General features: G+C 38.6%; 2 protein-coding genes and 2 long non-coding RNA genes across 5 annotated transcripts; 1 reads left to right on the top strand and 3 right to left on the bottom strand.

Moving 5' to 3' along the window:
- Positions 1-468: 468 nt before the first annotated feature.
- LOC136429363 (sonic hedgehog protein-like) lies at positions 469-2,844 on the bottom strand. Of its 2 annotated transcripts, XM_066419205.1 has the most exons (4): positions 2,609-2,844; positions 2,130-2,168; positions 1,289-1,555; positions 469-1,119 (listed from the first exon to the last, which is right to left on the bottom strand). In XM_066419205.1, the coding sequence occupies exons 1-4, from the start codon at positions 2,724-2,726 to the stop codon at positions 749-751; spliced, it is 795 nt and encodes a 264-aa protein (XP_066275302.1). In that variant the 5' UTR covers positions 2,727-2,844; the 3' UTR covers positions 469-748. The 2 variants fall into 2 exon arrangements, with proteins under 2 accessions (XP_066275302.1, XP_066275303.1); XM_066419206.1 differs by lacking the exons at positions 2,130-2,168; positions 2,609-2,844 and adding an exon at positions 1,756-1,832.
- A 1,352-nt stretch (positions 2,845-4,196) lies between these two features.
- On the bottom strand, positions 4,197-7,205 carry LOC136431493 (uncharacterized). The gene is made up of 2 exons (XR_010755074.1): positions 6,984-7,205; positions 4,197-6,438 (listed from the first exon to the last, which is right to left on the bottom strand). It is a non-coding gene; the product is annotated as an uncharacterized lncRNA (long non-coding RNA).
- A 3,555-nt stretch (positions 7,206-10,760) lies between these two features.
- LOC136429362 (uncharacterized) lies at positions 10,761-12,652 on the top strand. The gene is made up of 2 exons (XR_010754753.1): positions 10,761-10,931; positions 11,952-12,652. It is a non-coding gene; the product is annotated as an uncharacterized lncRNA (long non-coding RNA).
- Positions 12,653-16,494: 3,842 nt separating this feature from the next.
- Positions 16,495-24,003, bottom strand: LOC136431492 (polyadenylate-binding protein-interacting protein 2B-like). The gene is made up of 5 exons (XM_066422883.1): positions 23,889-24,003; positions 19,507-19,651; positions 18,329-18,534; positions 17,430-17,544; positions 16,495-16,733 (listed from the first exon to the last, which is right to left on the bottom strand). The coding sequence occupies exons 2-5, from the start codon at positions 19,630-19,632 to the stop codon at positions 16,674-16,676; spliced, it is 507 nt and encodes a 168-aa protein (XP_066278980.1). The 5' UTR covers positions 19,633-19,651; positions 23,889-24,003; the 3' UTR covers positions 16,495-16,673.
- Between the last annotated feature and the right edge of the window lie 747 nt (positions 24,004-24,750).

The following is a 24,750-nucleotide window of genomic DNA, read 5'->3' as shown; positions in this document are numbered from 1 at the left end:
GCAGTTTCTACGGTGGTTCCTTCGCTTTGTTCAAGAAAAAGTAGAACTCATGGAAAAACTGACTGTTTTATTGCGTATAGCAGAAGTTGAAGTATGGTATTACAGTCTAGATCAAAGTACAGAGGTTTAGAATTCGCTGATTGTAGTGTCATTACAGTAGCCATACATACTACATGGTTTAATGCCGGCGGCTGCTGTTACTTGTGCCACCTCACTTTAAATCCAATATTCACCAGTAAACAGACCAAAGAAATGCCATATGTACTCTAATGTATACGCTAAGACAGGAAGAAAACGCTAGATATGGCAAAGATGACAAACATTCTTGAACATTCTGTAAAATCTTCTTACTGAGTTTACACGAGCTGGATAGCATGTGTTCAAAAACATTTTTTGGGGTGAGTTTTAGAGTTTCTTTGATCACATTTTCTTGGCATCAAACATCAAACGTTACATGCATATACATTTGTCGTTTCGGGGATGTTGTACAAATATCCCGAACATACCGAAATTAGCGCAGCTTGTTTATAACAGCAATAACTTGATCGAGAAGAAAAACAACAAAGTGAGATACAACAGTGAACAGATTCATGCCGTAGCAATAGTAGCTTAGGAAGTACGTTTGTCCTATACACTTCTGTAGAAATTTTATACTATTCACTCAAGCTATACGTCTGTTTAAGCAAAAACATCTGTTTCATCTTTAGTGCCATGCTTCTGGCTTAAAGACATAGGTACCCGGGCCCTTCTACATAGCTGTAACAGGCTGCACACGGAACAGAAACTTGTTTACTTTCATCAGGCCCTTGGCATACCAGTGTATGCCAACTTTGGCCACTTTTTTCTCTTTCCCCACGCCTCCAAAGGCTGACTTTAGCACGTACCGGAGACGGAGCGGCCAGAAGGCCTTATGAGAAAGGTCGTGGTCAACAATGGTATAACACGAGGCAGCCACGCCGTCCGCCATGATGGATCCTTCTTTAGTTAGCGGGGCGCAGAATCCAGTTGCCTCGGTCTCTCGGACCTCTCGCACCTTGGCCGGGACCACGTTCTTCCTTTCTTCATCGGCCACAAAGACGAACATCCCCTCTTCCACGTCTTTGGCAAAAACAGGACGCCCTAGTTGGGGGGGGGGGATAACACAGTTTTAGTGACTTAGCAAAAAAAGGAAGAAAGGGGAAGAAGCGCCATTTTGTTTTGTCCAAAAGCAGGAAAATATCAGCTACCGTGTCCTGCGAACAAACCCCCAAAATAGTCCCTAGGGTAAATTTTATGGAGAAAAACCTACCTGTTCTTCCTTGTGGGTTTTTAGTAGCATATATCAGATGATAATTGGTCAGACGAATCGGCTCTTTCTTCTCCTCGACGTAGATTTGCCTGAACGTTGCCTTTTTGTCGGGCTCGCGGTGAAGCATGGCGAGGAACGGACTGTACGCAAGGCTTCCATCGGGCTTGGTGACTTGGACCCTGTCCCCGGGCTTTAGATCCTTCATGGTAGAGGTACGACTATCCTGGAGCTGTATTTTTGTGTTATTTGGGAAACAGTCACAGCTTTCTGTTGAGAAAAAAAGGAACACAATCATCGAGTTAACATTTTTTTTGTTGAGAGAAAAGTAAAATAAAGTTGTGGTAAACTCTGCCTAGGGAGTATTCTGTTTCTTTTAGCTCCTTATGCATGTAGTTTATTCAAATTGCTGCAAAACTTAACATAATGATGTATGAAAGAATAAGAGGAATTTAGAAATCAAAATGTACCATTTCCGTCGCTACCATGGCTCTTGTTGCCCTTCGCCATTTCACAGATTGTGAAATTGACGAAAGATATCGCTGATTTTCACAGAGTGGTTTTATATATCACTACGTGCTAGTGCGCCTGCGTATCTTGCGACCGAAACCATGAAAAACAAATTTACATACAACTATTGTAACAATTTCACAGAAAGCCTCATCGCTGTAATTAAAATCCATGCTATTCTAAACATTGATTTTTCATGAACGCTTCGAGTGAACTTGTCCATCTTGACTTCATTCATGTAAAAAACAGTTAACCGACAGTTATTCTAAAAAGCGGGCTCAAGTGAAACTAAGTTTATAATAATGTTCCTTTAAAATATCTGTAGCAAACTCACCGGAATCGTCGATGTGGTAATAGTTGCGATATGCAGGCGCTGAAATAGAAATACATGGGCTTAAAAAAGGGCTTTTATTTTACACAACAGCAACAACGTTGTAGCAGCCATTTGCTGTACATATTTGTACTGTTATCCATATTTAAAGCTAACGTGTACAAAATCGAAACGGCATTTCATGCGGTAGGTAAATTTTCGAAAAATTGTTTACAACAGTAAACGTTTTTAGTCACCGTTCTCTATAAAGTGAAGTGTTGTGTGGGGAATATCATGATAACTACTGGATGTAACGTTATAGGTAAAAACTATTAGCCCCATAATTATAAGTTCCATGCTCACCTGGCAATGAAAAATAATCTACTGCATGATGAATTAACGAAAGCTTGGTTGGAGAGCGCTAGCTAGTGAATTGAACGGGAGGGCCTAAACTCTAACTTATCCCGTCCATGTCTATGAGGTATTTATTACTTTCAACGTACCTCTTCGTGGACGGTAGTACCCTTGTGCCCCGGTGCCTAGGGAACGATTCTCTTCGCTTTCTATCGGCACAACTACATCGTCAAAGTCGCTACCATATGATCTGTTTCCCTGTGCCATTTTAGCGATGATACCGATACGTAACCAGTCTCCGGTCCGTTTTCTGTTATAACTTTATACAAACTTTGCTAAGGAAAATTGTCGGGCCTGTTTTTACGTGGGAAACCCCAGTTGCATGCTTTTCATTGGTCATGCGCAGAGATTCTTTTTTCTTTTCTTTTTGGAGTGTAGCTTGACAGATTGACACGTCATTGAACATTGTTGTTCTCTTGACATGGGGTGGGTGTTCACATAAGGGAACAGCTCCAGGTCGATTATGTACATGTAGTGTTTACCAGCTAGTATGCTCCTGGGGGAGGGGGTATACTATTTACCTGTATATTTCAATTGATACGTCAACATGTTTCCATCTGTTTCTTCCCATTCGTTTTACTCATGTACATAACTTGGTTCGATCTTGGCACATGTGAGATGGTATTTCCATGTTATGATTACTTTTATCAATAGAAATTTGTCCCTCTATGTATATCACCATTCATTTCAATACATGCAATGGATTGCTTACAATTCGGAATTTTTTTTACCAATTTCTATAAAAGAAATTTAGATCTATGTTTTTTTCAAAAGATATTGTGTTTCTTGTACAATTGTTGTGCAATAAAGTTTCATTTGTTCTAATTGTTCTAGTTTAAACGCACCTTGTGTTCCGTACGGGTAACCCTGTGCTGTAGTCCCAAGGGAGCGGTTTTCTTCGCTTTCGACCGCTAAAACCACGTCGTCAATATGTGCTTTATTTCCTTGTGCCATTTTGCGTTGATATCTATTCGTAACCAGTCTCCGTCTTTCAATTCCTACTAGCCTTTATGAAAAAATTCGGTCAGGAAAAGTTACGGAATACTTTTTGTCTGGGAACCCCCAGTTGATCAGCCGTAGTCATGCGCAGACTTAAACTTTTTTTAAATGTTGGTTGAGAGTATAACGTCATTGTTGTTTCTCTCCGGACCTGGGGGGTTTGTCCGCTGAAGGGAACTGCTTTGTTTTGAACGGCGTACATTAGTACTACGGGGGGGGGGCATACTGTTTGCCTGCAATGTTGCATAGCGTTTCAACTGATTGAATGCTGCGTGACGTTTCTAGGCATATTCTACCGTTCATTTTACAATCTAGTTATGCGGCAATGAATCCTAGTTATGTTAATTTTGTCACATTTGAGACGATCTTTCAATCTTTTAGTCCCTTTTATTCACTGCATTTTGCCCCTTATTATGTCGCCATGTATTTGTTTTCAGTCCAGATACGATCCATACACTGCTTTTAATTAGACAATTTAGTATTGAAAGCACTTAGAACTTGTCTTTCGCCGAGCTTGTCATGTTTTTTTTAATTTTTTTTAGATTCTATGAATTTCTGTACTGCTTTCAAAGTAGCAGAGTAACAAAAATCTGGACAGGTTTACTCATCGAGATCTTGCAAGAGAATTGTTAAAATACTTCATATAATGTCAAGCTAAGAAAGAAGACTCATGAGAAGTTCATAAATCTCTTATAATGCATGATATTTGCTACAAACCATTGATAATATGAAAATTCTATCGATTTAAGAGTACTAAAACTAAACTCTAGGCAAAAGAACACATAAGGCTAACTCTGAACATCTAACATGTATTTTGATAATTGATTCAAACAAATACAGTGTGATAATAGCAGTATTAACTTATATCCACACCAACCACATCAAGAATGACTTATAAAACGAATAACAGGTAATGGTGAAAAGATAAACTTAAAATCTAACGTGTGTTTTGCAATTCAGTACCAGACCTACCCTAGAAAATATATGCAAAATTTATCAGCAGGATTTTTGTAACACTGGTAGAACATTGAAGCATTATGCAACAATTTCCAGTCCTCAGAAAAAATACATCGACTTGAATGCTTGATGTTAAAATCGTTATAACAACAGAGAAGTGATATTTATACATCTTGTGTAGACAACTTTATGAAATATAAATACAGATATCATAAGTGATATCGTTTCGTTGTATGTCTTTACTTCGCACAAAATTATATTTAGTTGAATGCAACCATCTTGACATGTGTAGAAATCGTTATAGAATATAACTTACAGATACCATAGGTGATATCAGTCCACTATAATGAGGGTTATAGATTATAGATAGTTTTCTTAGGACCTTTTGTTATCTCTGACATATTAGATAACGCCGGATTTATCATATATATAGTTAGTGCAATGTTATATATATCATATGCCCTCGATATATTTCCCTGTTTTACAGTATAATAACTAAATGAACGAACAGAAGGCATACGTTTGTAGTATTCTAAAGATACAATTGTTTCAGTACGTTCTATTATAGTATATTTAGCATACAGTTAGTGAGCAAGTAAATACATATTATACAATATGTATATAAATATGTTGTTTTAGACTGTGTTGAATAATAGCATAGAGAAGCTATGGGGTTGGTTCAGTATATTCTGTTTGACAATTTCATATTACTATCTATCATAGCCAATACTACAAAACTACAAAGAAGTACAGCTATTTCATTTTTCAAGCATATACTTGATAATGCATTTATAGAACAGTGTATCATGTGACTACTCTATTCTGAATGCTGAATCTGAATTCTAGCTTATTGGGTTTGACATCTTAAATTTGATGGTCTCATGGCCGTGGTAGAAGTTCACAGCATTCTGAATCGCCTGTCCACATGCGACTACATGTATCCAAGTCTGTAGACAATAAATATCAACATACATGTTTATACATATGAATGTCAAAATCATTCATGTTTTCTTTCACGAACTAGTGCTAAAATTCCCACCCATGGATAGTTTGTCTGTACTGTTCGTCTCTGTCAGATATTTTGATAACCCAAAGGTGTGCGAATTTCGAAAAAGGCGAGCAGAAGTTGTCAACTAGGAAAACTTGCACGGTAGCGTTACGTTGTTCACTTGGATGATTTTCAGTCAGAGGGCTTACTTAATGCTGTGCTTACCTGGCAGTTTGAAGTGGTTTTCATGTCGTTTATTGTAAACAATGAAACATGATGCTACATGAACTGGTTTTCCGTACTGTTGATTGTCTTCAGACCATAACTTTTAATCTGTGCTATGTTAATTTCACGACACAGGTCTTTGTGTTATAGAAAATAATTCAAACCCAAATCATTTTTCACAGTTTGAAGATATATCCCATTCTAATCGCTTACATTCCAATTTAGGATAACCTAGACGGGCATATGTAAGAGTGTGGCAATAGGATGATGTTATTAAACATACATTCACGATACAGTACATCCAAACAGCTTGGGAGGAATCATGAAAAAAAAGACTCCATACGTATTTTTATTTGTTGCTTCAGAATTTCAATGTCGTATTTGGTAAAAAAAAAAAACGCAACACTTTCGGTTGGATATTAGGGTGTCATGGGGTTACCCAACTCAAACATTTCTCAATGAAGATCAAATATTCGTAGTACCTAATACTCGCAGCCTTTCCAATTCCGAAGATGTTGATGGCCTGTACTTGCACTTTGTGGTTTTCCAAAGGACCGTTGATTTTGACGTTAACTGCTTGAGTGCTGTTATCAAAATCCTTCTCGGCAGATATCATCCATTTGGAACCCCATGGCTTCCAAAGCTGAACTTTGACTGAAGTGATGCCTTGGCCAGACGGTAGCGTCCAGAACACACTGGCCTCTTCGTGCGACTGAACTTCCCACCTCAAATCGGAGGGAGCCAAAGGAACTGTGAATAAAAATAAAACAAAAAATTAACAAAACGTCACATTAATCTAGACAAAATTGGAAAAACACACGCAGGGCAACGTCCTTTTTTAGAATCTTTGTTGTGGCAGCTCTTTCTGACAAAGGGAGGCAAGATGGCGGTGGGTTCGTCATCTTGTTGTTGCCAGTCTTCGCGAATATTTTGACGATAACGGCTCGGGTTATTTTAGAAAATACCAGCCATGATACATTTTCTTTTGGTATCTTTGGTATCATTATAATGTATCGTATTAGTATGTTTCTTAATCCTTTGGGCTCCATTCTTAGGGAAACAATCTCTCATATAAAGACGGGAAGATGGGCTGGGGGTTGAACAAGTTCGTCTTTGCCGACACTTTCGAACTTAGTTTTTAACACAGCTATACGGCATAGTCTTGAAAACATTCACTGATATATATCTTTGAGCATCTTGCAGATTTTTTCATAAATGTTACAAGATGAACGTTTCTACGCATTGATTCTTCCATAATGACTTCCTGTTTTTACTGTCGCGGTTTTCCACCTTACCTCCAGGCTGGTACTTAAAGCCCTGTGCCGTCGACCCGCTGTTGCGATTTGGATCGAAGTTTCCATTATTTCCACTACCTGGGCCGCCGTATTTGTACCCCTGTGCCATGATCTTATTCTTCTCTAAGTATCCGAAAAAGTGGTGTATATAACCTCTGGTCTACGTGACGGTGTTAAGTGAAAAGCTTGCGCTCGTTTGGATTTTAATCTACGTCACTGCAAAGAATGCGCATCGGTAAAAAAAAAGACACCCGAAGAATCATGGGATGGATTGTTAACAGAAAAAAAACCTGCAAAACGTACCGGTGTTTTCATGCTGACAAACAATTTTCTGATCTTTCTAACGTTCACATATCCTGATAGCTTTGTTTAATTCTTTGTTTCGTTTTACAGACATGTAGTTATATATCCTATATGTATCGTGGCATCCTGCTAGTATTTTTTAGATAGACGGAGGGCGGGTGTGTGTTGAAGAGAACAGCTCCTTTTTGTTTGGTACACGTCAGCCAGAGGGGTGCGCCAAGCGATAGGGGGAATTTCCGTCTATGTGTATTGTGCCGTCTTCCTTTTTTCTCCGTTTTGGCGCCTTTTCCATAAAATGCATATATTATGTACCCGCGACAGTCGAGAAATGAGAACGATAGTGCCCAATTTGCTGCATAAATTTTCACGGCTCGTAACCCGTCTTCTTTTCTTAGATTAGAGGTGTTTATGTTGATTGAAACATCTGGTTAATAAAATGTTTGGACGTTAATGGTGAGCTCCAATTATTTGTCACAAAGCTACAACTAGTTAGGCAGAGTTGTTGTTTGGATGCACGTGCATACCGACATGACCACAGCGACATCTGGCGACTGACTGACAAACTGCATGTCAGACCTTTATAACGTTCAGGAGGTAGACGCTTCAGTTCGTTTCAAAATCGGGTTACATAAATTTAAAAATCATACGGCCCGATTGCATTGAATGGGTAACTGAGTAGCAGATCCCATTTAAACGTTTTGCGGTACATTTTCGTACCTTCCTGGAATTAGAAAATAAAACCTTAGTTTGTCTATACATTGTGATGCCAGGAAACAGATCGCGATCTAGCAGAATCGCCGGAAGTCGGATCCAATCGACAATTAGGATACTAGGAACCTGTTAAAGTCGTCCCAATCATAAATCCTAAATTATAAGTCAAACCATTAATCTAAAGTGACACGAAGTTTAAAAAAAAAGCTTTGTCTTTTAAGTGATCATGAATATCTGAAAATTTACAGACTCCGACGGGATCTCTACCGGCAAAATAGCCGATTCAGTCAGATTAAAGTCACTACCTTGACATACTGTGGTTTTATGTTCGCGGTTTTCGCGGCGACCATTTCACCGCGAACTTAACACCACCGCGAACATTTTTGTCTAATACTGTGACAGTATGTAGGTATAACGCTGCCGCAAACTTAAAACCACCGCGAACACTCCATTTTCGCCTTAGCGCGAAATAAAAGCCACGCGAACTTAGATGCATTTACAGTATACATTATCACACTGAAAAGAGGGGAAGCTGGCGAATGAGGTATAAGCGCCGCCTGGCGTTCCCTTGGGAAATTCATGACATCATCTTCCGCTTTTTCGTTCAGCGTTATACGATAAAAGACTATTAAGAATCACGAACAATGATGGCGTCAGCCTTCCATATTTGGAAGTTCTGTTGAAACTGATGACGTTCTAGCCATATGACTGGATGAATGGCATAGTACATGATGTACTCGTTCCGTATTTCAGTAGCGGAAGATGATAGTCAGCTACTGTCTAACGTTAGATGGAGACAGAACGAAAAAGGACAGGATACGGGCCATAGCTCTCCGATATTGTCATCGCAACCATGGCTATGGCTGAGGTAACGTTACGTTCTGATATTTTTGACGGCATTCTCTTTTGGAAAATACCAGGAAGGATGCCGGGTAGAGAAGAGATGGAGGGGGGGGGGGGCAGTTCTAGGTGCAAATTTCACAGCTTTCTCGCCTTTTTTTTATGTTGATATTTTGGGTATCATTTATCAATTCCTGATGTTTCTTAAACCCTTGCTCTCCAATCTAAACCTAGTAAAACACAAAACAGTACTTTAGAAGATTTGCCCGTGTCTATACAATCTTGATTCCTGGCAGTCAATGCTCGTCCGCCATAATGTCAAAGTTAACATTACATAGATTTTGAGACCTTTATTTTACACCTTTATTTATATGGGACTTAAATTGACCCCCCATTGAGTTAATCGTCTTGTCCATTCCGTTCCTTTATAGCGTCTGAGTCCATTGGGCGAATATACTTCTTTAAATGGAGGGGGGGTTTGGGAAAGGGGGAACAGGAACTAATTATGATCAGAAACTACGTCTACTTCTTCTTTCTCAAGCTACTTTGTTACATATAATTAAGGAATCCGAAAATATTCACTTCTCTTTAACATGACGTGTTAATATCGTATAGATGGTGAACAAATCATATTGGGTTTGATCACTATATAACGCTATATATACTGTATTTGAAGTGCATGGCGCTCGTATCATCATCAGCAAAATGTAATGCGCGATGCCTACAAGGACTAGGCACCAATATGTGTCAAACCTAAAGTTTCAGCGTTTCAAAGAACAATTTTATACGATGCTTTGTTCGCCCTTTCTGTTGAAATACTTAGTAGATACATTTGAGACCGTGCGCGAGCGCCACCATGCGGAAATTAAGAAATCTGCAGTGTGTTTCCATTCAAGCTTCGGGATTCATAACACTTCTGCTTTCATGCATGTTTTGACAATATATATCGTGAGCGATAGCACAAAGCAACCATGTCGTCTTTTCTGTGGTAATACACATTTGTTAAAAGGGCTTCATTTTAAGGGTCATACAATGAAATAAGGAATATTCTACTTCTCGAATATTAATGTCAGAGCCATTTTGAATACCTGGTTTGCGAGAAACATCTGCCACCTCAGTTTACCCTAAAAAAAATGTCCACATGCAGTGTTGCCTTAACAACTAATGCTGTCCAATCAATACTTTTACCGTCCATTTTTTTCATGTTAACATTCACAGAATTCGAAGGAAAACAAACAATTTGTGCCCCATGTCGTCTTGTTCTTCCATTCCAAACAAAAAGGCCAATGACCTGGACCAGACGGCTGTCGCCATGATTACCCAGGGGTGTTTACACTAATGCAATTACATGATGTAGCAAGTGGCAGGACAGAGCTTGGTCCCGTATATATGAATGTGTTTGATTAAGAATAAACAGATCAGTAGTTTGTTTGGCTAGACCATAGAAATGTAAACATTATGTATTTGCTTGCAAATGTTACCTTTCTAGTTTTAACTTTTCGGAAAAATTTTCTGAGACAAATTTTATTTTGTAAATATTTAGCAATATTTTTAGACGTGTTTGCCTATGTGTATGTGTTTATCAAAATTGGCTGTTGAGCATGAAATATGCAACCAATTACTATTTTGTCAGCATTTTGTTACTATTATTATTGTCTGATTTGTTGTAATATTGTTATTGTTATCACTTACTACTATAATTATGTTATGAATTGTTAGATTTATGTTATTTTTTGTTCATTTAGATGGGGGAAGACCTTGTATAAGCCATCATGGCTTTTTTTCTTCCCCCAGCACGTGTATTTTTTGTTCTATTCTTTTCTATTATGTACCACAAACTGATTTTAATATGTGCAGATCGATCAAATTAAATCAAATAAAAAATAAACATTTTGTGATTTTTGACCTTGCAGAAACCGAACCGTGACGCACGCAGGAGCCGTCTATTCATCATGAGTGGGAGAGAGGACCACACGAACCAGGGCGCTACAAACCTGGACATCGCACCTCCAGATGACGACAGGAAACTTAAAGAAGCCTCAAGGAAGACTCAACCTCAGGGGAACAAGAGCCATGGTGCAGAGATGTTCAAAGGTAAGAAAAGTCAAAGATGGCAGACCCTCTCGTGTGTGTGTGTGAGTGTGTGTGTGTGTGTATGTGTGCGCGTGTGTCTATCTGTGTGTGTGTGTGTATGTGTGTATGTGTGTGTGTGTGTGTGTGTGTGTGTGTGTGTGTGTATGTATGTGTGTGTGTGTGTGTGTGTGTGTGTGTGTGTGTGTGTGTGTGTGTGTGTATGTGTGTGTATGTATGTGTGTGTCTGTGTCTGTGTCTGTGTGTGTGTCTGTGTGTGTGTGTCTGTGTCCGGATTTTGCTTCAAAACATAAAATAAGAACCTCATGATGGATTATGATGATAGTTAGTAAGTGGGTAGGTGTTGTTATGACAAAGGTCAAGGTTGATTTTGGGCCTCCTGAAGTGTGGCCTTGTTCGTATTGGGAGTCTGAGAAACACACGCAGACATACATGTACTTTCCAATCAGAAGTTACGTGCCGGCTTGTTTTTAATGTAATTTTCGGCCTTTCTATTTTGCCAGTTTTTACTTGGTGCATGTTAGGCCAATATATTGCAAGAAAAAGTGACAAAATAGACAAACCGACAAAACGCCTAAAATACGTATAAAACAAGCCAGACCCAAGCGTCTGCGTGGAGAAGAGTAATATAGACACACAGGTCAAAAATAATACTTCACCACCTTAAAGTAGGAAAAAATTACGTAGGCAATAAAGACGACCAGGCTAGAAAAATCGTTTTTTTTTGTGTGACATTGATGAATGACAACAGTAAAAAAAAAAATACTAGTACACAACAACTTTTCAAAAAGGATACTGACAAAATAGATATAAGGCAGCGAAAAACTTTGACTGTTGCAATGCAAGAGTGAACAAAACGCCCAAGACATTCTATAGGAAAGTTGGAAGTCACAGCATTTCCTTGCTAGATTGCCTCTTACTTTAAAAGACGGTGAGCTAGACACACGAATTAAACTACGAATCAGTTTGCCCAGTGTTTACTTAGCCCTGATTTAGTCTGTTTTCTTTTTTCCTCTTCCACAGCGCACTCTTCATCCAATCCGCAAGGTGGCGCTTCAACCGGAAAGAAATAGCAGACAGTCGTGCAACCAGGTCCAAGTGCAATTCAGCCAGACATCTTTCGTACATCGGCATTGGAGCTTGCGAACATTATAAGCGTAGGACGCATCGTGTAACTGTGGCTTTGTTATGCATAATAAACAACGGCAATACATAACAAAGAGTATCCAAACTTCGTTATCATTATAACAGATTTAGATGGTAGCTATATATATTAATTTGCAGTGCCGCCAGTTTTCAATGACATTTCTTTTAAAGTAGCGGTGTATTTTGGTGAAAAAAGGTATAGAAATACAGAAGAAAAGTTTAGTACGTTTATAAGGCTATTACAAACAGTTTAGAATGCAGCGCATAGCCCGTGGAAATGACGTAAAATATACGTATATCAAGTTTTACACTGTGCTTTGTTCGCCCTTTCTGAAGAAGTACTTAGTAGATGCCGTTGGCAACGTGCGCGAGCGCCACCATGCGGAAATTGAGAAATCTGGACTTTGTTTCCTTTCAGGCTATATATAGTTGCCATATAAGGTATTTGAACTACGAAAGGAATAACCTATAAATACAAAGTTTGTTATCAATGAAATCTTTACTGTTATTGTTCACCTTCCATTTTTTTCAATTCTACAACAGCAAAAAATTAAGAATAAACATGGTGTAACAAAGAACGAGTCACTCATTTTTACCACAACTGATAGTCTACACCGCTAACCATAGTGAAGACCTTGGGAAAGTGATCCTGTCCCTGGTGCTGAAAGAATGGTTATATCACCAGCTTCCATTGGAAAACCACTCTTCAACGCCTCAAACTAGTTTAAATTGTACCTATACCCTTACAGGCAATAAAAGGTTGGGGTAGTACTTGTTTATGTAAACAAAGGAAATCACAAGTGACTGGGAAAAGGCTAGAAAAGTAATGTGCGTTGGTGTAACATACTATGGTTAGTTATTGTACATTGGTATTTGTACAGAACCTATTATAATAATGATTTTATTGAACAATTTAAGCTTGGTGGTATCAAATATACTCTTGGCAATTCTGCATTAAGAAAATCATGAGATAACTTGCAACTCAACTGTATGTATACCCTGTAGGGTATTACACACACAAACATACACTTGTAGGGCATTACATACACTCACACACACATACACACTTGTAGGGCATTACATACACTCACACACAAGTACACACTTGTAGGGCATTACATACACTCACACGCACATACACACTTGTAGGGCATTACATACACTCACACACACATACACTTGTAGGGCACTACATACACTAACGTGCACATTTGTAGGGCATCACATACTCTCACACACACGCACACACTTGTAGGGCATTACATACACTCACACACGTACACACTTGTAGGGCATTACATATACTTACACACACACACACTTGTAGGGCATACATATACTCACACACACACTTGTAGGGCATTACAGACACACACACACATACATATACACACACGTGTAGGGCATTACATACACTCACACACACATGCATACACACTCACACACTTGTAGTGCATCACATACAACACACACACACACTTGTAGTGCATTACATATACACACACATAAATACACACAGACTTGTAGGGCATTACATACACACACACAAAATATCATATAAATCCTCTATTCATTAATGTTTAAAAAACTGTAGTTTGTTCATCATTTACACTAATCGCAGTCACATCTTTACTCTATCAACTGCTTCCAGACTTTTCTGTACAAAAGCAAGACAGATCCTAACTATACATCAGTTAGCAGTTCAACCAACGAGGGCATGGTAATTAGCAGTTCTACCAATGAGAGACTGCATGTCCATCCAATATTTGCATTTTTCACATTTTGAAAGTGGGTTGATCTATGGAATTGTTCTATTAGAAGAACAGATTGTTCTATTAGAAGAACAGATTGGAGAAAGAATAGGCTCATACTGGGATGCATGCTCACCCCATTCAATATAAAGTAAGCAACTAAAAACAGCATACTACTGGAGAAATTCATAATCGAGTTAGCAGAGTCAGACCGTGACATTTCTCATTCACATTCAATACACTTATCCATCATAGTGCTACAAATTAACACCAAGGCAAAGCAGTTGGCTATACAAAGTCTTTATTTGCCATTCGCAACAAATTCCACATTTTTATACTCCCATTTTTAATGCTTGGCAAGAGAGAAGTCCTCCATACTTGGTGCTCGACACATCACTACTTCAGCATCTCCTCTTTACTCTGTGGACAATAATAGTATTCCTTTCCGTAACACGTCCTTCCAAAAAGCATGGACAGTTGCACCACTTTTCATGTAACAAAGCAGGCTCGCCCTCGAGGCGTCGCCAAAAAAATCAACAGAATTACACTTAAAAAAGAATTAGCTCAGAGCATGTGAAATTAAGTTGATAATAGTTTTCCAGAAGTGGAGAATAAGAACAGTAAACGTGATGAATTTTGTTATGTCTTATGAAATGTTACCGAGATTTGGTAATATTAACAGTGCAGTAAAATGTATAAGGCAAAAGCTATACCTAACCAAAACTTTGTACTCTTTTAATGTACCAATGCAATGGTACAATTTTGTGCAATGAAGTACTCTGTTTTTCAAAGGATTTACTCTAGTGGTCCTTCTTTTCATGACGAAGTCTTGGTAACTTCTTTTAAGAATATAGACACAGCAAAAGGACATACTACTATATTAGTTGGTCCATACTGTATGTTACATGAAAAGTGATGCGACGACCATACATGTGGATACACCTCAATTACTTTTCAACTTAGCAAACAAAAATCGTGCTGCCAGCCATTTCCTGATCATTTCCTCACACAAAAGCAGCTCTAGTACCCAAGTCCAGGTCATCTCCCTAAAAATATAATTAGTACAGACTGTAGTCCATTTCCCAAAAAAAAATCAATCTGATCATTTTTAGGTCACAATGGCATTCAGGACTTGGTAGTGTCTGAACCCAACAACTAGCTGCCCATCATTTTTGTGAGACACCATGAACACTGGTGAGATACCGATGTTTTTGAACACTGGTGAGATACCAATGGTTTGAACACTCTTGAGATACTGGCGTTTTGAACACTGGTGAGATACCCATGTTTAGAGCTGGTACAAAAACAAATGTACCAGTCTTTGAAAAGTATAGATTTTTAACAATACTGAGTTTAAGAGGACGGAAAGTTGTACGCTAGTGTTGTAACAAACAACTTATATGAAGCACACATGAGGTCCAAAAGAATTCACCTGTATGATAGCCCAAAATTACCAAACTGTGTACATAATGAGAGGCAGCTTATAAGGGAATTCCCAATCTTTCTACATATTTGATAGTTGATATTCAGCCAATCCACAACACCAGCTCAATCTAAATCCAGATGTCACTTCAACCCTTTTTAATGACCAGTTTTTGACTATAATAACTGGCATATAGAATGACACGACTTATTATAGTTGGTGCTTTCTGGTTTCGATTTGATGCAGTTGAAGACAAGGAGAGTTGTTTTAACATCCTGGTTGAATTCCCCCCATCCTTCAGGAATGGTAACAAGTCTTTGTCACATTCTTGAGTCCCATGGAGACGAACGAAAAATAAGGTAATATTGGCTCCACTCCTGAGGCTTTGCCAAAAAGAAAACTGTTTTGAGCAAAGTCAAACCTTTTGCTATGTATGCCTTTGGCACAAAGTACAGAATGCATACTTAACCAAAGGTACAGCACTTTTGTGTAAAATCAAATATAAAACAAAGAGAAAAACAGAAAGCAAAAAATTCTGCACTGTCTCTCCTTGCATCAACAGTGCAGCACCAAAGTAAAATTTGTGAATAAATTTTACCCTCTCCAACCAAACTCTATTCAAAATCACCGTTCTCCACAAAAATATTGCAGCTTTTTTTGAAAATAAACTTTTTTCTTGTATATTCTCTGCCAAGCTTTACATAAATTCAGTACACAATACACATATGAGCTATATTATTACTCAGAGGTCCAATCCAATAGAATTCACTTAAACCACACAACCCTGGCACGCACGACCGTCTTTTGACAAACGCTTGGGGTGACAATGAAGGAGACACAGAAACCTACATTGGTCCTAAACAAATTGCTGTTTTCGGTTTGTGTTTTTTGGTTTCTCTCATAGCAGCAACTTTATCGGCTTTTTTACCAGCCACGTTACCATCAAGGAATGTTAAACAAGAATGGCATCCCGGTGACATATTTTCAACTTGAACTTGTAATCTTTACGCAAAAAGATGGTTTTCTGTCTCTCAAATTTCCTGATGATCTTGACCTTCTTGATGCAAAATATCTCCAACTTAAAACCGTTGGTGGATAAAAAGCATAGTGCAATGAAGCCAAGAAATACTGTCAAACGCATACATATATGATAGTGGAGACAAATAGCTATAGCAAGCTAAAAGTTACAGATGCCACAGATGTTCTTAGACTTTTTGTATGTTGGGGTTAACGTTACATTCTAGCTGAACAACGGATGAAATGGATTACATCATGAACAATACCCTGTAATAAAACCAAGGTAGCTTGTCTTTTCAGGACAGTCAACTTCAAAAGATAGGGGTGCAAGGGTTGGTGGTTTAAGTGAAAGGCATTTCTCCGCACATATAACAAAGTGGAAAGGTTTTTCTTTGCGACTCTCGGCATCTAGCTACGAAACTTGGGAACGAACTCTGGTGCGTTTGGGTTCAGGGTGCTCGTTGCGACCTGGAAAAGATTACAACACAATACGAATAAATAAATAAGTAAATATAAGACAAAGCAAACAGTATGCTACAAGAGACATGACTTCATCAGAATTGAAAACACACACACTAGTACTAACTTAACTTTGCCAAATGCTTTGCTGTCAAAAACATATATGCATGACAATTTGTTTGCCATTGATGACTAGTATTTCCTAAATTCACAAGCCATGAATTCATACAAATAATGTCCATAAACTTAGCTATAAATCTGAGTGCGCAAAAGATTATATATGCTTATAATAAAGAATCTGGCATTTGTTTTTCATTACATAATGATATGGACATCAAATGTGCAGAGGAAGACTGCAAAAAGTCTAGGTAACACTCAAAGTTGAACACATATCATGCAAATTAGCATCTATGCAGATGAGTTCATTACTATGCACAACTCCATATACCATTCTACTTGACTCCTTCTTTTCAACTAGGCCCCTTTTCAACTAGATGGTGATAGCTGAGCGAACATACAGTGACCAGAATTCGATTTGTGTAAATCTAGATTTCAAATTTTGAATGACTCAACAATAATAAAAAAAATGTGTTCTTTATCCATGAAAGTCATTGAGCGATGTGTCAAATCTTTGGTCACTCAGTTTTTGCAGCCTCTATTGGAAAGGGGGTGTTACGCAAAACAAGACAATTTTGAGCTCCGAACCTCTGGTTTTGGCTGCTGTCCCTCCGCCAGCTGCAGCTGCTCCATCTGTAAGCACACTCCGTTGACAGGGGGGTGCACACCGTTCACTGCCACACAGGGCTGGGAAACACTACCACTGGGAAAATGGACAGGACACAATGTGAATCAAACCTCAAGGCGTGGGGAAATTCTAATTGTATTGAAACTTGGGGACCAAGGTACAATGCATGGTACACTGACTCTCAGTATGTCTTATAGTTATACCTACCTACCTACCTAGTCCCTTGACCTCCGGGTCGTTGGGGGGGACAATGCCAAAACATCAATAGGCCAGTATTTAATGGGGGGCAAACTTCTGAATGCCTGTTTCCTGTTAACATGTTGCTACAAGGACTGTGTGACTCTGACCCAATCTCGACTTAAGCATACTTCGGGCGATTACTCAACTGAAAGATGGTTAAGTGGCCAGTTGAGCTGTGCAACATTGTATTTCTTATGCCTACCTGCACCTACTAGTACATATAACCTGCACTAGTCTATGTACATACGCAATAGGCTGGCCTACTGCACGAGCTATGAAATAGCCTTGTGAAATGCTAAATAAAAAACGGAAATGGTGTCATAACAGTTACCACATTCATCAATACAATCAAATCTACTTTCCCTTATTCTGCACATTATCTGCATCTGTATGCAGAAAAAAACTATTTCAAGCCCTGAAAGCAAGCTCTAAGCTAAAGGACGTAAGGACATCTTCTAGACTTAGAAAACAGAAAATCAGACGCCCACCTTTTACTGGGGACACCCAGGGGACACCCCCGTTTCCTTGGTAATCAAACATACATAATCCCAACCCCGAATTTTGGGGCACTCTGTCTATAACCCTGGCTAAAAGCTGGTAGTGTAATTTTTGTTCTTACCCTGGGTACCGGTACTGCTGGACAGGTCCACGTGCCTGCTGCTGCTGCTGTCCACGTGCCTGCTGCTGTTGTCCACGTGCCTGCTGCTGCTGCTGCGGTGCCTGCTGCTCATCCTGCCAGCCAGGACAGACTCTGGCCTCCTCTTCGTGCATCATCTCCTGGAAACACTGCTCCAAGAAGTCTTCCTCCCACAACTCCTGCAGAACCTGGGCAAGAAACCATGGAAGGTAAGATTAGACCAGGCTCGAACTTCATTTTCAGAATACTGTTATTTACTGTATCGTCACGGGAGCAAAATTTCACAGTGTAAGGAAAATGGACATTTTCACTGAACTTTAACTTAGCGGTAGCGGCAAATGATTTAAAGAACAGATGTGAGAGGGAATTACAAATAATAACAGGTGTTTTTGGGGTGATATGTACACGGTACACAGGTGACTGCGAAGACAGTGAACATAAAGTTACAGTGAAAGAAACAAGAATTACAGTAGGTGTACTGGTGTACCTGACCTAAAAACCTAGGTGCACCGGAAAAAATTGGATGCACAAAATAAAGAACATGTATGCCATGTTTCAGGCCTTAAACAATTATGATGAACCGAAATTCTGTAGCCAGTTTCAATTTTGCTGACAAATCAATGTCAAGAATATACTGTATGCTAGTGCACAATGATGCCTTACACGTAAGTTAAAGCAAGTAACCCACATAAATATCTTGGTACAACCAAGGGCAAAAATTAGAGGCATACCTCCAATTTTGCGAGCACTGAAGTGCATATACACCTATTTTTTTGATTAGGTCAAACTCAAAAGGTTAATATGCTTGAAATGAAGCGTAATGCTTTTTCAATAAGTGATACTGCCTGATAGCACAATGTACTGCAAGGCTCACATTTACAATGTACATTTGCACGCTCACATCAGTTTTAGGGTGCCAAAAAAATGTCATCCAAATAATCAAATCAGTATGGCCTAAGGGGTAACCGGTAGCTTAGTGTGCTTAGGCCAAATTTTTAGGGACATAACATCATCATCGGTCGGTCGCGTAGCAGCCGATCACACGACCTCTCCACATCCGCCGATCAGTAGACATTGCAGTGATGGCCTCGGGACTCAGGTCAGCTAACCCCCTCTCCCATCACATGGAACTTTCAAAACATCCTAATCTCATCACATACCTGTCTATCATAGTCCTCCTCATTTTCCATCCATAGGAACTCCTCAAACCCGGGTTCCTGCTCCGGAACCTCCTCTCTTGCCTGCGTTTCTACTGGTCCTCTCATGTCGCGGAGTTGTCTGCACATGTACGTACACTAAACAATCCTGGAACACAGCAAAAGGTTTGCTTTAAGTACAGTGTCGTCGCCAGCATACATGATGTAGTCTGAGCATAGAGGCCCCTATGCTGTGATAATTATAAGGACCCCTATGCTGATTGAAAATCGTACTATACTATGTTAAATATACCTCAAAGTCAAATCCTTATATGTCTCACTAAAGTCCGTCATGGTTCCGTTTGCAACTTATGCCATGCTGTCGCCTTCTCACCTTATGATTGAATTATAGGATGTCAGTGTTCTAAATTTTTCCAAACGGAATGAATGCTTTTCAAACTGGCTTTCCTGAAGATGGATTTCGAGGAACTTTCAGAATTCAAAGCCCAATAACTCGTCAGTTCCCTCAAATTTGGCAGAAAGTTCCTCGACCTCCATCCTCACAAAAGTCAGTTTGAAAAGCATTATTCATTTTGTTTGGGAAATTTAGAAAACTGACGTCATACATATAATTCAATCATCAGGTGAGAAGGCGTCAGCACGGCATAAGTTGCAAACAGTGGAATATCCCAGAGCTAGGACAGACTTATGTGAAACAACTTTAAGAACTTGACTTTGGGATATGTCAAACATGTTTCAGTAGGCTTTTCAATTTTTTGTGTAGCTTTCCTTTAACCAGGATAGGGCCTGGGCCCTGGGGTGTTACTTTCTGTGGAGAACCCTGTAACCCTTTAGAAATTTGAGCTTGTAGTTATACAAACACATTTTTATTTTTTGGGGTTGGGCTGACTACTATCTCTTCAGGGCCAGGGACTGAGTTGCGAGGAGCTTACAATTGGTGGGGCTAAGTCGCTGTTTTAATCGGCTGCCATTTATAAGATTCAACACCACCTCAGGTGACATCAAAACAACACTTGCCACAAATGCGGCCATTGAACTGCAGGTTTTGAAGTATGGTGGGTCCTTGAGGTATTATATGGCTCTTCTCAAACATGGGACCTCCATTTAACGTCTTATCTGAGGAACGTCCTTAACCGAAGCCAGGTACTCATTTCCACCCAAGTGAAGTGAGGAAAGTCGTGTAAGAGCCTTTCCCAGGGACACTTCATTGGTGGAATGTCAGGACATCTGGGTTCTAGGGCATACACCCTAACCGTTATATGCCAACACAACGCCATATGAATCCATAAAGACTATCCATAATCTTATTAACAATACCCACTTCCATCAAAATCATTTAGGCACAGGTTCAAAATACCAGACCATCAATGTACCGGTACTGTATTGAATAGAATTACACTGTTTTGCTCATTTTGTCACTGAAAATTCCTACCAAAAAGATGAAAATTTAGCCCTGTAAAAAGATTAAATGTTTGTTGAAAACATCAGCTCAGTTTAGAGATAAACTCAAAAGCATGGGTTCAAGCATAAAAATTCAATGAACTGTTTGGATTTGTTCATGTTTCTAAAAGCCAAAGGTTACTTAGTCAGATTATTCAGGTACAGTACAGGTCCAAACCTGTACCTAAACCTCTGTACCGGTACATGTACCCCATATTACGTTTAGGTACACATTCCTGTGTAAGTATATATGCATATGTACATGTTTTTGGTAGTTATTAGGCTCTGCAAAAATAAACTAAAAGCTAAATTGTGATTTGTAAATATAATAACATTTGATATAATGGGTGATCATCCATATTTTACGGTACTGCCCGAACTTCCCTAGTTCAATTCAAACAATTCATACGCGCTTTGAGTGCGCTACTTGCGCCAATGACGTTAAAAATTTGAATAGCAGATTTGGAATATTGCCCTGATGAAACGTCGGCTCTTGTAAAATACTTGGTTGTGAATAAAAGAACCTTGCTATTCAGTCATTCGCCAACCTGATGAAATTTAATCAATATTCACGGCGGATTTGGATGTCAGAACTTCTAGCGCATTCCGCATTGAAATGTGTGTTTATTTCAGGTGGGCATGACATAACATAGTGTACTTTGCATCAGCCTCATTCCAAGCCCGCTACTGGGCAATGTGTTCTAGCTTATGTAGTATTTTCATTGGGACCACCATATGGTTGTATTGCGTAACTGAATGCCATATTTAGAAATTAGAGACAACTACATGCGCAGGTCCAGGGGTTTAGACACATGTTTAGACCTGTATAGTACATGTGCAAGATAAAGGTTGTGTTTAGTTGTACATCATTTATGAACGAATATCCAGTTCTAAATTCAATAAAGAATGAGGTCGTAAGTTTTGGTTTGCTTGACATTTAGCTGCACTACCTTCAATTCCCCATTCGCTGATTAGCTGTGGTCTTCAAAGTACAAGGATCACCTTTATGTAGCGGAAATCCTTTTAGATTGACATTTACGCAAATCTCAAAGGCGTACACATCTTTGTAAGGAATCACGCATGAATGGTTAGGTTTCAAAGAAGATGAAAAAGCCACTGACAACGCTTTTTATCTTGTCAATGCTTTTTACCTTTTCAAACTGATTTTCATCTTTTTGGTTCAGTTTACATGTTGCTGATATGTGGGGGTGTTAATTTGTTCAACTCTAGTTACCAGTACTATTTATTAATCTATTCTCACAGGATTTGATCTTGCCATAGAAGGGGAAAAGAGGTTTTCATTACATTTCCGTGGATGAAACGATTCCATGGTACAGTAGTAATACAATGGAAATGCATATTCCTGGGTCTGATCATCAAAGGTCACTTCAAAAATAATACTACCACAAAAATTTAAAAACTTACAGTAAACAGACAAGACAGACGTTTTTTGGACAAGATTTGCAAAATACTTGAAATTTCAATTTTCAAGGCAACATTTCAAGACCATGAAAATTTTCAGATCGAACTGCTTTCTTCCATGTTTTCCAATCCTTTATTCTTTACGTTTACATAATGCTGAAAGCCATTAATTTATCTCCCGCTATATATGTAAATTTTACAATTTTAAGAAGTATGAATGTAAACGTTTTTACAAACCACTGTAAGAAGGCAACACAATTCAGACACAGAGTTTGCGATGTTGCACTTGAAGAATAAAGTTTCAAAGTTTCAAATTAATAATTGTCTTTCCTCAAAGAATTATTTTCCATATTGACAGTTCATTTTTCTTAAGCCTCGTGAGGATTTCTTTCATGTCCCCATGCTTTCTTTGTTGCTTTTACACACAATAAGCCTTTATGTAAATTACTGTGTTGCTGTTATTGTTGCTAAAATCAGTCCTTATTGTTTTCTAATCTCAATTGTACTTGACGCCAAAAATAATTACTCAAGCAACTGGATAAAGTTTTGAACTTGTCAAATATTATCTGTAATACGAAAGGTATCTTCTTTTACTTTAGCTTTAACCACAACATTGTATTATCTTCAATATAAAAAACAAAAATTTGGCTCTCACAAGGTTGGGAAAAACTAGATATATCGACCCATCAATCAAGTTATGAGTTTCTAATCCAATTAACTCATGGCTGTCAATCAAAGCAGAGAAAAAACATTGGGCAACATCCTGTGAACATACATAAATTTGCAAGGCCACGACGAAAAAAATGTCCAAGACCTCTTCAATTAAAAAAAAACCTCACCAATTTTGTCATTGAATTTGATAAATAAGTGCTTCTTTTCTTGACTAAAAGAACTGAACAATATGTTTGAAACGCCTTTTTGTTAGGCGTAAACCAACACTTGGTAAACAACAAGGTATGACGTGGCCACCCCCCTCCCACTCACGTAAGAACGAGGTCACCAGCTTACAAAAAACAGCATAATTACTTTACGCAACGGAGTGTAAAAACAATAGCGTTTGCTTTACAGTTTTCTCTACTAGAATATCCTTATGAAAATAGATTTTATGAGTTAGGTTTGGCCCCGGAAGCGCAAATTTGTAGAATATTCGTGGTTAGCAGACCGCACCGAACGCCCTCGTTCCTTAGCTGTTGTGGAAAAAAACATCAAAATTCGTACACAAAGACCACCAAATTCTACTTACAGAAAAGCAGTTTTACCTACTAAATGACCGTAAATACACCGTTAAATTCATGTAAATGCTAGTGCCTGGAGAATATGAACCGGAGCGATTCAGTGGGCGGGGAAAATTCAGGAAATCTTCAAGATGACAGAAATTTTTTGACGACGGAAAAATCATGGCGGCCAGACAGGCTCTTCTTTGCATATAACGTTACAGATGTTACCAGTTATGTTCGATTTTCTACAACGAATTTCAAGCATAAACCACTTAAATTCAAGCGTAAAGAAGGCATAATACTCACCGAAATGTATATTTCCGTGGAATATCACTGTTTGACGGCACAGTTTTGTAAAATATACGACGGAGTTCCACCGCAATACAACAGCTAGCCTTTGTCTGCGCTGAGCTTGCCCTCTTCTGTTTATGTGCGACCGGATCACAAACCTAATGGCCGCCGTCACAAAATAGTCCAAATATTTCTTCAAATCTCCTGCGTCACATTAACGTTTGTGACATAAAATCACCAAATAATATAATATAAATTTATATGGATATAAATATTTAACAAAACAAGTAAAGAATCTGTAAAAATGAAGAATCTAGGAGAAATTTTTGTATCAATGCGCTTGCGGTTGGACCTTGGTGAAGGGGTTTCCCACCTGGTCACGTGAACAAAATAAATCTTCTTGAAGTTTAGGTGAAAACGTCACGTAAGCATATCATTTGTGGATAAATAGTATAAAAATGTTGCGTAACCCTGACTATTACGGCATCCTCATCTTTTTTGCGTTCCAGACGATGCATTATCTTTATTGAGTCATGCAAATTATGCAAAAATTGACTAAATCTCATGACTATGTCATATTGGTTATATGTGCTATTACATGAGCATCTACGGTAAAAATGTCATCATTATTGTGAATTGTAATCAAAGATACTCATTATTGAGCTGTTCGACGGACAAAAAAATACAATGCATATTTTAATTTTTTTTCGATATTCGACCATCCAAATCTATCGTGTGATCTATCTTTCTGATAAGTAAAATCAGTTTTGAAGTTTCTATAAACAAGTTTCTCATGTCCATTCGTTGGCGTTATAACAAGCTGTCAATCAAGATTCGAAGGGCAGATGTCAATCAAACTTTAAGATCAAATCTACCC

Source organism: Branchiostoma lanceolatum, chromosome 3 (assembly GCF_035083965.1).
Source record: "Branchiostoma lanceolatum isolate klBraLanc5 chromosome 3, klBraLanc5.hap2, whole genome shotgun sequence".
In the NCBI taxonomy this organism is placed as follows: domain Eukaryota; kingdom Metazoa; phylum Chordata; class Leptocardii; order Amphioxiformes; family Branchiostomatidae; genus Branchiostoma; species Branchiostoma lanceolatum.
This window is presented reverse-complemented; position numbering and strand designations above follow the sequence as displayed.